The 13,337-nt window shown below is 43.9% G+C and overlaps 1 protein-coding gene across 1 annotated transcript; it reads right to left on the bottom strand.

The window, feature by feature from the left end:
- Positions 1-1,808: 1,808 nt before the first annotated feature.
- Positions 1,809-6,270, bottom strand: LOC139395367 (phosphatidylinositol 4-kinase type 2-beta-like; the record flags this gene model as incomplete). The annotated part of the gene is made up of 2 exons (XM_071142933.1): positions 5,756-6,270; positions 1,809-2,048 (listed from the first exon to the last, which is right to left on the bottom strand). Coding segments are annotated over exons 1-2 (601 nt in total), but the record flags the coding sequence as incomplete, so codon positions are not given.
- Between the last annotated feature and the right edge of the window lie 7,067 nt (positions 6,271-13,337).

Below are 13,337 nucleotides of genomic sequence, written 5' to 3'. Positions count from 1 at the left end.
GAGAGATTTACAGTAACCCGGACCATCAGCAGTTATCACAGAGAGATTTACAGTAACCCGGACCATCAGCAGTTATCACAGAGAGATTTACAGTAACCCGGACCATCAGCAGTTATCACAGAGAGATTTACAGTAACCCGGACCATCAGCAGTTATCACAGAGAGATTTACAGTAACCCGGACCATCAGCAGTTATCACAGAGAGATTGACAGTAACCCGGACTAGACCCTAATGAAAGAGCTTTACAGTAACCCAGTCTAGACCCTAATGAAAGAGCTTTACAGTAACCCAGTCTAGACCCTAATGAAAGAGCTTTACAGTAACCCAGTCTAGACCCTAATGAAAGAGCTTTACAGTAACCCAGTCTAGACCCTAATGAAAGAGCTTTACAGTAACCCAGTCTAGACCCTAATGAAAGAGCTTTACAGTAACCCAGTCTAGACCCTAATGAAAGAGCTTTACAGTAACCCAGTCTAGACCCTAATGAAAGAGCTTTACAGTAACCCAGTCTAGACCCTAATGAAAGAGCTTTACAGTAACCCAGTCTAGACCCTAATGAAAGAGCTTTACAGTAACCCAGTCTAGACCCTAATGAAAGAGCTTTACAGTAACCCAGTCTAGACCCTAATGAAAGAGATTTACAGTAACCCGGACTAGACCCTAATGGAAGAGATTTACAGTAACCCAGCCTAGACCCGAATGAAAGAGCTCTACAGTAACCCAGCCTAGACACTAATGGAAGAGATTTACAGTAACCCGGCCTAGACCCTAATGGAAGAGATTTACAGTAACCCAGCCTAGACCCTAATGGAAGAGCTTTACAGTAACCCGGCCTAGACCCTAATGGAAGAGCTTTACAGTAACCCAGTCTAGACCCTAATGAAAGAGCTTTACAGTAACCCAGCCTAGACCCTAATGAAAGAGCTTTACAGTAACCCAGCCTAGACCCTAATGAAAGAGATTTACAGTAACCCAGTCTAGGCATCACAGACTTCAGAGAGACTGAGGACCACATCAGGGCCAGAAAGACAACTCCATCACAGACTACAGAGAGACTGAGGACCACATCAGGGCCAGAAAGACAACTCCATCACAGACTACAGAGAGACTGAGGACCACATCAGGGCCAGCTGGCATTGACCATCACCATCATGTAGTGCAACTCCAGCAGGTTACCAGACGCGCCAGTCTCTGCTAGGAGTGGGTTCAACTCCGCAGGTTACCAGACGCGCCAGTCTCTGAAGTGAACTTTACCAGACGCGCCAGTCTCTGCTAGGAGTGGGTTCTGCAGGTTACTTCTGCTCCTCCAGCAGGTTACAACATCTCTGTTCATCTACTTTGGCTTCCTTCCCAAACATGTTTCTACTTTAAATGTTTCTCTCCATCTGTAGGCCTATACTAGAACTCAGCTGTTAGCTGTGAAGCCTACAAGATTAAAATTAACCCATGAAACAATTACTTGTTCACGTAGATAATGCAGAGGTTAAACCGCAGTGGCTCAGAAAAACCAGAAGGACTTCCTGGACATAAAGAACAGGAAATGGTTTGTTGTTTAAAAAGGTTAGTGACTGTTAGAACAAAGCCTAGCTAGTAGTGATGAGGGATGACTCCACTTCACCCCCCTCCACCCCTCCTACCTCACCTCCCCCACACCCATACCCTCCACCCCTCCTCCTCCATACCTTCCACCTCACCCACCCCCCTCCCCTATACCTTCCACCCCTCCTCCTCCATACCTTCCACCTCACCTCCCCCACCACCCTCCCCTATACCTTCTACCCCTCCTCCTCCACACCTTCTACCATACCTTCCAACTCTCCGCCCCGAACCCCCTCCACTATACCTTTCACTTCCCCCCCCCCACTACCCCCCACCCCCACTCCCCCTTTCCTCACCCCTTTGGAGTCTTTAACGAAGTAACTCCCGCTAGAACCCTGAGAGATTCTCTCTGGGAAGACTCCGCCCTCGATGGCCTGCTCCGCCCTCTGAATGATGTCACCAAACTCTGGGTCACCGGGGAAATGGTTAAAGTCTCCACTACTGTTACCTGAATGGAGGAGAGAGAGAGAGAGAGAGAGATTTTTGACTTGTTTCTCTTTAAAATGGGCCATCGTCATTACATTAAAACAAAATAAAACATATGTTTCCCATTACAAATGTATATTTTAACATGCCCTCTCCACAGAGATAGAAAGAGAGTAATGTTTTCTGGACATTTTTTATTGCTTATTTCACTTTTGCTTAATATCGACAATATCGGCAATGTTAACATAGGTTTCCCATGGCAATATAAAACCCTTAACATGAATTGAGAGAGACACAGCGAGAGCGAGAGAGGCTGAGACATGGAGAGAGAAACAGAGAGACACAGCGAGAGCGAGAGAGCCTGAGACATGGAGAGAGAAACAGAGAGACAGAGAGACTCAGCGAGAGCGAGAGAGGCTGAGACATGGAGAGAGAAACAGAGAGACAGAGACTCAGCGAGAGCGAGAGAGGCTGAGACATGGAGAGAGAAACAGAGAGACACAGCGAGAGCGAGAGAGGCTGAGACATGGAGAGAGAAACAGAGAGACACAGCGAGAGCGATGAGACATGGAGATAGAAACAGAGAGACAGAGAGACACAGCGAGAGCGAGAGAGGCTGAGACATGGAGAGAGAAACAGAGAGACAGAGAGACTCAGCGAGAGCGAGAGAGGAGAGACATGGAGAGAGAAACAGAGAGACACAGCGAGAGCGAGAGAGGCTGAGACATGGAGAGAGAAACAGAGAGACAGAGAGACAGCGAGAGCGAGAGAGGCTGAGACATGGAGAGAGAAACAGAGAGACAGAGAGACACAGCGAGAGCGAGAGAGGCTGAGACATGGAGAGAGAAACAGAGAGACAGAGAGACACAGTGAGCATAGCCTTGCTATTGAGAAAGGCCGTTGTAGGCAGACCTGACTCTCAAGAGAAGACATTTTGTGGGCAGTGTGCACATAGCCTGAGGTAAAAAAAAAACTGAGCTGCACTTCCTAACCTCTTGCCAAATCTATGACCATATTAGAGACACATATGTCCCTCAGATTACACAGATCCACAAAGAATTTGAAAACAAACGCAATTTTGATCAACTCCCATATCTAACTGGGTGAAATACCACAGTGTGACATCACAGCAGCAAGATTTGTGACCTGTTGCCACGAGAAAAGGTCAACCAGTGAAGAACAAACACCATTGTAAATACAACCCATATTTATGTTGATTTCCCTTTTGTACTTGAATCTAGTCGCACATCATTACAACGCTGTATATATAAACATAATATAACATTTTAAAATGTCTTTATTATTTTGGAAAGTCTGCGAGTGTCATGTTTACAGTTCATTTGTTATTGTTTATTTCACTTTTGTTTATTATCTCTTTCACTTGTTTTGGTTATATATAATGTTATATGTTAACATATGTTTCCCATGAACCCCCCCCCCCCCCCCCCCCCCACACAAAAAAAGGCCCTTAAATTGCAAGTGAAATTGAATTGAAAGAGAGATCAGTACATGTGTATGTAACTAGCTAAAGCAGCATCTATAGCTGCGGTATCAGCTCTACAGCTGCGGTATCAGCTCTACAGCTGCGGTATCAGCTCTACAGCTGCGGTATCAGCTCTACAGCTGCGGTATCAGCTCTACAGCTGCGGTATCAGCTCTACAGCTGCGGTATCAGCTCTACAGCTGCGGTATCAGCTCTTCAGCTGCGGTATCAGCTCTACGGCTGCGGTATCAGCTCTACGGCTGCGGTATCAGCTCTACGGCTGCGGTATCAGCTCTACAGCTGCGGTATCAGCTCTACAGCTGCGGTATCAGCTCTACGGCTGCGGTATCAGCTCTACGGCTGCGGTATCAGCTCTACGGCTGCGGTATCAGCTCTACGGCTGCGGTATCAGCTCTACAGCTGCGGTATCAGCTCTACAGCTGCGGTATCAGCTCTACAGCTGCGGTATCAGCTCTACAGCTGCGGTATCAGCTCTACAGCTGCGGTATCAGCTCTTCAGCAAAACAAACGCAGCTGCGGTATCAGCTCTACAGCTGTGGTATCAGCTCTACAGCTGTGGTATCAGCTCTACAGCTGTGGTATCAGCTCTACAGCTGTGGTATCAGCTCTACAGCTGTGGTATCAGCTCTACAGCTGCGGTATCAGCTCTACAGCTGTGGTATCAGCTCTACAGCTGTGGTATCAGCTCTACAGCTGTGGTATCAGCTCTACAGCTGTGGTATCAGCTCTACAGCTGTGGTATCAGCTCTACAGCTGTGGTATCAGCTCTACAGCTGCGGTATCAGCTCTACAGCTGCGGTATCAGCTCTACAGCTGCGGTATCAGCTCTACAGCTGCGGTATCAGCTCTACAGCTGCGGTATCAGCTCTACAGCTGCGGTATCAGCTCTACAGCTGTGGTATCAGCTCTACAGCTGTGGTATCAGCTCTACAGCTGTGGTATCAGCTCTACAGCTGTGGTATCAGCTCTACAGCTGTGGTATCAGCTCTACAGCTGTGGTATCAGCTCTACAGCTGCGGTATCAGCTCTACAGCTGTGGTATCAGCTCTACAGCTGCGGTATCAGCTCTACAGCTGCGGTATCAGCTCTACAGCTGCGGTATCAGCTCTACAGCTGCGGTATCAGCTCTACAGCTGCGGTATCAGCTCAACTCTGCAGCGTCAACATTTGTTTGCTTTGGTTGTGGTTGACTCTGGTGGAGGGTGCCTCCCAAACAGCACCCTATTCCCTACATTGGGCCCTGCTCAAAAGTAGTGCACTATGTAGGGAATAGGGTGTTGTTTTGGGAGGCAGACGCACTGTGAGCTAGGTGCAAAGTCAAGAGAAACATGGCTCCATAGTGGAGGTTAAACACACACACACACACACACACACACACAGAGAGAGGCCCACACACACACACACAGCCACACACACTGTGTAGCTGTCTAAGTAGATGACACTTCCTTTCCCCCATGTAGAAAGCAAAGGAGAACAACTGATGACATCAACAACACAGCTTCATATATCCCCATCAGACAGAGAGAGGAGGAAGAGAGAGCAGAGAGAGACAGAGAGAGAGAGGGAGAGCTGGGGGGGGAGAGAGAGAGAGAGCTGGGGGGAGAGAGAGAGAGAGAACTGGGTAGAGACTCAGGACAACTTGACCCAACGAAATCATAAGAAAACAAAAAGATCATGTGTCAAGTAATTGGAAAGAATTAAAACAAAAAAAACGGAGCAAACTAGAATGTTATTTGGCTCTAAACAGAGAGCACACAGCGGCAGAATACCTGACCACTGTGACTGACCCAAACTTAAGGAAAAGAGAAAGTCCGCCGTAGGCAGACATGGCTCTCAAGAGAAGACAGGCTATGTGCTCACTGCCCACCAAAATGAGGTGGAAACTGAGATGCACTTCCTAACCTCCTGCCAAATGTATGACACTATTAGAGACACATATTTCCCTCAGATTACACAGATCCACAAAGAATCTCCCATATCTACTGGGGTAGCAAGATTTGGGGAAGTACCAGTGAGCCGTCACAGCAGCAAGATTTGTGACCTGTTGCCACAAGAAAAGGGCAACCAGTGAAGAACAAACACCATTGTAAATACAACAGCATTTTATGCTTTGCACTTTAAATAGTTAAAAAAAAGCACAAAATAGAGAGAGAGACGCCATGTCTAGCAAGCTACTAACATGAAGGACTTATTGTATTCTCCTCCGGTCACCACCGGCTGTTTACCTGGCGAGGTAAGGTTATCTTTATCCGACGATGAACTCCGTCGGTTCCGCCTCGTCCTCTTCTGCCTCTCGCCCCGAGGTGACGACGTGCCTCCGGATAAACACGGTAACAACAGAGTCTCTTCCCCAGAACCGTCCGTCTCCAATTCGGTAAGAACACTTTCACACGAACCCGAGATCCGAATCGCGACGCCCGGGTTTGTCCCAGACCCGACTGTGTTCCTATCGAACAACGTCGACAGTGGCTCCTGTGACCGAAAGTTGAGATCCGTGGTAGAAGCAGCGGCGGCGGCGGCGGCTACCGGGGCTATGTCATCCGCCACCACCGGATCGGTCTCGTTTGGTTCGCATTCCGACATCATTGTTTGATCGCTTATTTATTTTTATTCCAGATCTTACAAATTTAAAAAATGGTTTAGTTCAAACGCTACATATTTTCATCGCTCCATTGTTAAAAAAATAATGTTTATTTCTTTGACACCGGCTTGCTCGACTGTTGCTAGTTACTTAGCGGGAGATTATTTCACCCGTTAAATTGTCCACATCAGCCAAAAATCGCTTCCTGTTTCTACAGCGCATGCGCGTTGATACCAACGCTGCCTGACCAGATTTAAAGGGACAGTGTAGCAAATATCTCTCTGCCTGAGGGGAGGAGGAAGGCGGTGGATGAAGAGAAATGAGAAGGATGGAGGCTGGGGAGACACTGCTAGCTAACTAACTAGGACTCTGGTACATACAGGATGGAGGCTGAGGAGACACTGCTAGCTAACTAGCTAGGACTCTGGTACATACAGAATAGAGGCTGAGGAGACACTGCTAGCTAACTAGCTAGGACTCTGGTACATACAGGATGGAGGCTGGGGAGACACTGCTAGCTAACTAGCTAGGACTCTGGTACATACAGGATGGAGGCTGGGGAGACACTGTTAGCTAACTAGCTAGGACTCTGGTACATACAGGATGGAGGCTGGGGAGACACTGCTAGCTAACTAGCTAGGACTCTGGTACATACAGGATGGAGGCTGGGGAGACACTGTTAGCTAACTAGCTAGGACTCTGGTACATACAGGATGGAGGCTGGGGAGACACTGCTAGCTAACTAGCTAGGACTCTGGTACATACAGGATGGAGGCTGGGGAGACACTGCTAGCTAACTAGCTAGGACTCTGGTACATACAGGATGGAGGCTGAGGAGACACTGCTAGCTAGGACTCTGGTACATACAGGATGGAGGCTGAGGAGACACTGCTAGCTAACTAGCTAGGACTCTGGTACATACAGGATGGAGGCTGGGGAGACACTGCTAGCTAACTAGCTAGGACTCTGGTACATACAGAATAGAGGCTGAGGAGACACTGCTAGCTAACTAGCTAGGACTCAGGTACATACAGGATGGAGGCTGAGGAGACACTGCTAGCTAACTAGCTAGGACTCTGGTACATACAGGATGGAGGCTGAGGAGACACTGCTAGCTAACTAGCTAGGACTCTGGTACATACAGGATGGAGGCTGGGGAGACACTGCTAGCTAACTAGCTAGGACTCTAGTACAAACAGGATGGAGGCTGGGGAGACACTGTTAGCTAACTAGCTAGGACTCTGGTACATACAGGATGGAGGCTGGGGAGACACTGCTAGCTAACTAACTAGGACTCTGGTACATGTAGGAGGGAAATTGTAAAACACTAGCTAGCTAGCTAACTAGGACTCTGGTACACACAGGACAGAGGCTGGGGAGACACTGGTAGCTAACTAGGACTCTGGTACAGACAGGACAGGCTGGGGAGATACTGGTAGCTAACTAGGACTCTGGTACATACAGGACAGAGGCTGAGGAGACACTGCTAACTAACTAGGACTCTGGTACAGACAGGACAGAGGCTGGGGAGACACTGGTAGCTAACTAGGACTCTGGTACATACAGGACAGAGGCTGAGGAGACACTGCTAACTAGCTAGGACTCTGGTACAGACAGGGCAGAGGCTGAGGAGACACTGCTAACTAACTAGGACTCTGGTACATACAGGACAGAGGCTGAGGAGATACTGCTAGCTAACTAGGACTCTGGTACAGACAGGAGGGAGGCTGAGGAGACACTGCTAGCTAACTAGGACTCTGGTACAGACAGGAGGGAGGCTGAGGAGACACTGCTAGCTAACTAGGACTCTGGTACAGACAGGAGGGAGGCTGAGGAGACACTGCTAGCTAACTAGGACTCTGGTACAGACAGGAGGGAGGCTGAGGAGACACTGCTAGCTAACTAGGACTCTGGTACAGACAGGAGGGAGGCATGTATATGTTTTTGCTGTTTGTTATTTGTTATAGAGACAACAAAAATTGCATAAGTGGTTTATACATACATCTCCGTATTGGATTTATAACTCTTTGTGTTGCTGTTTGTTAGTGAGTTCCTATTTTAGAATATATATATATATACACGGTTAGAATATATATATATACACATGGTTAGAATATATATATATACACACGGTTAGAATATATATATATACACACGGTTAGAATATATATATATATACACATGGTTAGAATATATATATACACATGGTTAGAATATATATATATACACACGGTTAGAATATATATATATACACATGGTTAGAATATATATATATATACACATGGTTAGAATATATATATATACACACGGTTAGAATATATATATATATACACATGGTTAGAATATATATATACACATGGTTAGAATATATATATATACACACGGTTAGAATATATATATATACACATGGTTAGAATATATATATATACACACGGTTAGAATATATATATATACACACGGTTAGAATATATATATATACACATGGTTAGAATATATATATATACACACGGTTAGAATATATATATATATACACATGGTTAGAATATATATATACACATGGTTAGAATATATATATATACACACGGTTAGAATATATATATATACACATGGTTAGAATATATATATATATATACACACGGTTAGAATATATATATATACACGGTTAGAATATATATATATACACATGGTTAGAATATATATATACACACGGTTAGAATATATATATATACACATGGTTAGAATATATATATATACACATGGTTAGAATATATATATATATACACATGGTTAGAATATATATATACACACGGTTAGAATATATATATATATACACGGTTAGAATATATATATATACACACGGTTAGAATATATATATATATACACGGTTAGAATATATATATACACATGGTTAGAATATATATATATACACGGTTAGAATATATATATATACACATGGTTAGAATATATATATATATACACGGTTAGAATATATATATATACACATGGTTAGAATATATATATACACACGGTTAGAATATATATATATATACACACGGTTAGAATATATATATATACACGGTTAGAATATATATATATACACATGGTTAGAATATATATATATACACATGGTTAGAATATATATATACACACGGTTAGAATATATATATATATACACACGGTTAGAATATATATATATACACGGTTAGAATATATATATATACACACGGTTAGAATATATATATACACACGGTTAGAATATATATATATACACATGGTTAGAATATATATATATACACATGGTTAGAATATATATATATACACATGGTTAGAATATATATATATATACACATGGTTAGAATATATATATATATACACATGGTTAGAATATATATATATACACATGGTTAGAATATATATATATACACATGGTTAGAATATATATATATATACACATGGTTAGAATATATATATATATACACATGGTTAGAATATATATATATATACACATGGTTAGAATATATATATATATACACATGGTTAGAATATATATATATACACATGGTTAGAATATATATATATACACATGGTTAGAATATATATATACACATGGTTAGAATATATATATATATATACACATGGTTAGAATATATATATATATACACATGGTTAGAATATATATATATACACATGGTTAGAATATATATATATACACATGGTTAGAATATATATATACACATGGTTAGAATATATATATATATACACATGGTTAGAATATATATATATATACACATGGTTAGAATATATATATATATACACATGGTTAGAATATATATATATACACATGGTTAGAATATATATATATATATACACACGGTTAGAATATATATATACACATGGTTAGAATATATATATATATACACATGGTTAGAATATATATATATACACATGGTTAGAATATATATATATACACATGGTTAGAATATATATATATACACATGGTTAGAATATATATATACACACGGTTAGAATATATATATATACACATGGTTAGAATATATATATATATACACACGGTTAGAATATATATATATACACATGGTTAGAATATATATATATATATATATACCTTTTAAAATGTAACCTTTATTTAACTAGGCAAGTCAGTTAATATTATTGACAATGACGGCCTATCTGATATTCTATGGATTCCTCATTGAGCTGATTTCTGACGTGCCGTTCCTTCTTTTCCTCCGTTTTGTATATCTGTATCGTTTTAGTGATTCACCGTAGTGAAGGCTCAGGTTTTCTGGGGCTCTGTGTTTTTGGGTTGCACAGGTTTTTTTTTTTGCGTTCTTCATCAAACCATTTGTCATTGTTATTCATTTTCTTATGTTGTCTGCTTGAAAATGTTAGATTCTCCTCTGTCTCTCTCTCGCTCTCTCTGTCTGTCTCCTCAGATCTCCAGGCTCAAAGCTTCAGCCCACCAGGTAGGTAGAGTATAAATCTACAGTGATTATAGCAGTTCTTTATGAGTCGACTTTAATTCTATATGAGTCGACTTTATACCACATGGAGAATTTCCTGGGTCCATACAAAACAACACTATGAATACGTCCTGTTCCATGGAACTACTAACACTTGTCAACCACAAAGCATTACTGCTGCTAGAATAACAGAAACACTGTCAAATCAAAATCAAATTATATGTATTTATATTGCCCTTCTCACATCAGCTGATATCTCAAAGTGCTGTACAGAAACCCAGCCTAAAACCCCCAAACAACAAGCAATGCAGGTGTCCTCGCCACTGTGTTTCACTCTCTGCTGTTTACAGCTGAACACTCAGTCAGACTGGTGAATGGGACCACTTCCTGCTCTGGCACAGCGGAAGTCTTCTGCAGAGGAGAGTGGTCGGGTCTATGGACTGAGTGGTCGGTCGGGCATGATGAGAGAGGCTAAGAGTGTGTGTAAGAGAGCTGAGACTGTGGGAATGATGTAGCTGAATCTAGAGGGCCTCTGTTTGAAAAGAGAAGAAGAGGAGTCAGACTAGGTGGTTGTTATGCAAATGAGTCTTCTATTACAGAGTGTGACATCATAAGAAGAGGACGTAGTGTCTGTGTCAGACTAGGTGGTTGTTATGCAAATGAGTCTTCTATTACAGAGTGTGACATCATAAGAAGAGGACGTAGTGTCTGTGACAGTGAATATCATCATCATGTGGTTGTTATGCAAATGAGTCTTCTATTACAGAGTGTGACATCATAAGAAGAGGACGTAGTGTCTGTGACGGTGAATATCATCATCATGTGATCTGTTCAGGTAAGATTTATTTGTATATTATACAATATTTAATTTTAAATAGAGGGAGAGATGTCAGATGTATTTAAACATTATATTTGTGTTTGTCATATTGGTTTATGGGAGATGTTCGTGGGCAGATCATTGTAGTTCAGATGGTACTGAAGTGAAGCTGCCTGATGGATGTCCAGCTGTTTATTTTCTATAAAGTGAAGTGAACTTATTCCTGTCTCCTGCCTGCATTATTCCCAACCCTATCCTGAGTGACTAAGAACCCATTTCTACCTCTTACAGTATCAAACATAGCAAACTACTATCTTTTATCCAACATATTTGTGTTTAGTCCTTGACAGTGTCATCAACAAAACTGATTGAATGTTCAACCAACTCTTTTTCTCCAGAGTCTGTGCGGCTTGTGGATGAAGCTGGTCTCTGCTCTTGGAGAGTGAATGTGATGTCCAATCAGTCCTGGGCCTCAGTGTGTGAAGCTGACTTTGACCGGCAGGATGCAGAGGTAGTCTGTAGGGATGTTGGCTGTGGGGCTCCTGCAGCTCTACAGGGGGGGCTCTATGGAGAAGGTGAGGGTCAGACCTGGGATAAAGAGTTCCAGTGTAAAGGCAAAGAGTCCCTTCTCCTGGACTGTGACACCTCAGACAGAAAACACAACACCTGCCCACCTGGTAATGCTGTTGGACTCACCTGCTCAGGTAAGAAACAGTTTGTCACTCAGTCAACATTGTTTCTCACCTGGAGTGAAGAATATGAGAGACAATATAGGTGTGTTTTATTGAGTAAATAGTAAGATTACTGCCTCTCTCTTTTCTTTTCTCGGAGCCTGATGATGTGAGGCTGGTGGGAGGAGGCAGTCGCTATGCTGTCGACCAGGGAGAGTGGAGGACGGTGGAGCTGAAGACTGGCATGCAGCTGTAGTAGTGTGTAGACAGCTGTGCTGTGCAGTGGTACGACCAGGACAGTGGGAGCTGAAGACTGGGGCCTGGCCAGGATGCCTGCAGCTGTAGTAGTGTGTAGACAGCTGTGCTGTGCAGTGGTACGACCAGGACGGTGGGAGTTGAAGACTGGGGCCTGGCCAGGATGCCTGCAGCTGTAGTAGTGTGTAGACAGCTGTGCTGTGCAGTGGTACGACCAGGACGGTGGGAGTTGAAGACTGGGGCCTGGCCAGGACGCCTGCAGCTGTAGTAGTGTGTAGACAGCTGTGCTGTGCAGTGGTACGACCAGGACAGTGGGAGATGAAGACTGGGGCTTGGCCAGGACGCCTGCAGCTGTAGTAGTGTGTAGACAGCTGTGCTGTGCAGTGGTACGACCAGGACAGTGGGAGCTGAAGACTGGGACCTGGCCAGGACGCCTGCAGCTGTAGTAGTGTGTAGACAGCTGTGCTGTGCAGTGGTACGACCAGGACAGTGGGAGATGAAGACTGTGGCCTGGCCAGGACGCCTGCAGCTGTAGTAGTGTGTAGACAGCTGTGCTGTGCAGTGGTACGACCAGGACAGTGGGAGCTGAAGACTGGGGCTTGGCCAGGACGCCTGCAGCTGTAGTAGTGTGTAGACAGCTGTGCTGTGCAGTGGTACGACCAGGACAGTGGGAGTTGAAGACTGGGGCCTGGCCAGGACGCCTGCAGCTGTAGTAGTGTGTAGACAGCTGTGCAGTGGTACGACCAGGACAGTGGGAGTTGAAGACTGGGGCCTGGCCAGGACGCCTGCAGCTGTAGTAGTGTGTAGACAGCTGTGCAGTGGTACGACCAGGACAGTGGGAGTTGAAGACTGGGGCCTGGCCAGGACGCCTGCAGCTGTAGTAGTGTGTAGACAGCTGTGCTGTGCAGTGGTACGACCAGGACAGTGGGAGTTGAAGACTGGGGCCTGGCCAGGACGCCTGCAGCTGTAGTAGTGTGTAGACAGCTGTGCTGTGCAGTG

The sequence above is a fragment of the Oncorhynchus clarkii genome, unplaced genomic scaffold, assembly GCF_045791955.1.
Source record: "Oncorhynchus clarkii lewisi isolate Uvic-CL-2024 unplaced genomic scaffold, UVic_Ocla_1.0 unplaced_contig_1477_pilon_pilon, whole genome shotgun sequence".
Taxonomy (NCBI): domain Eukaryota; kingdom Metazoa; phylum Chordata; class Actinopteri; order Salmoniformes; family Salmonidae; genus Oncorhynchus; species Oncorhynchus clarkii.
Note: the sequence above shows the minus strand (reverse complement) of the source record. Positions and strands in the feature narration are given on the sequence as shown.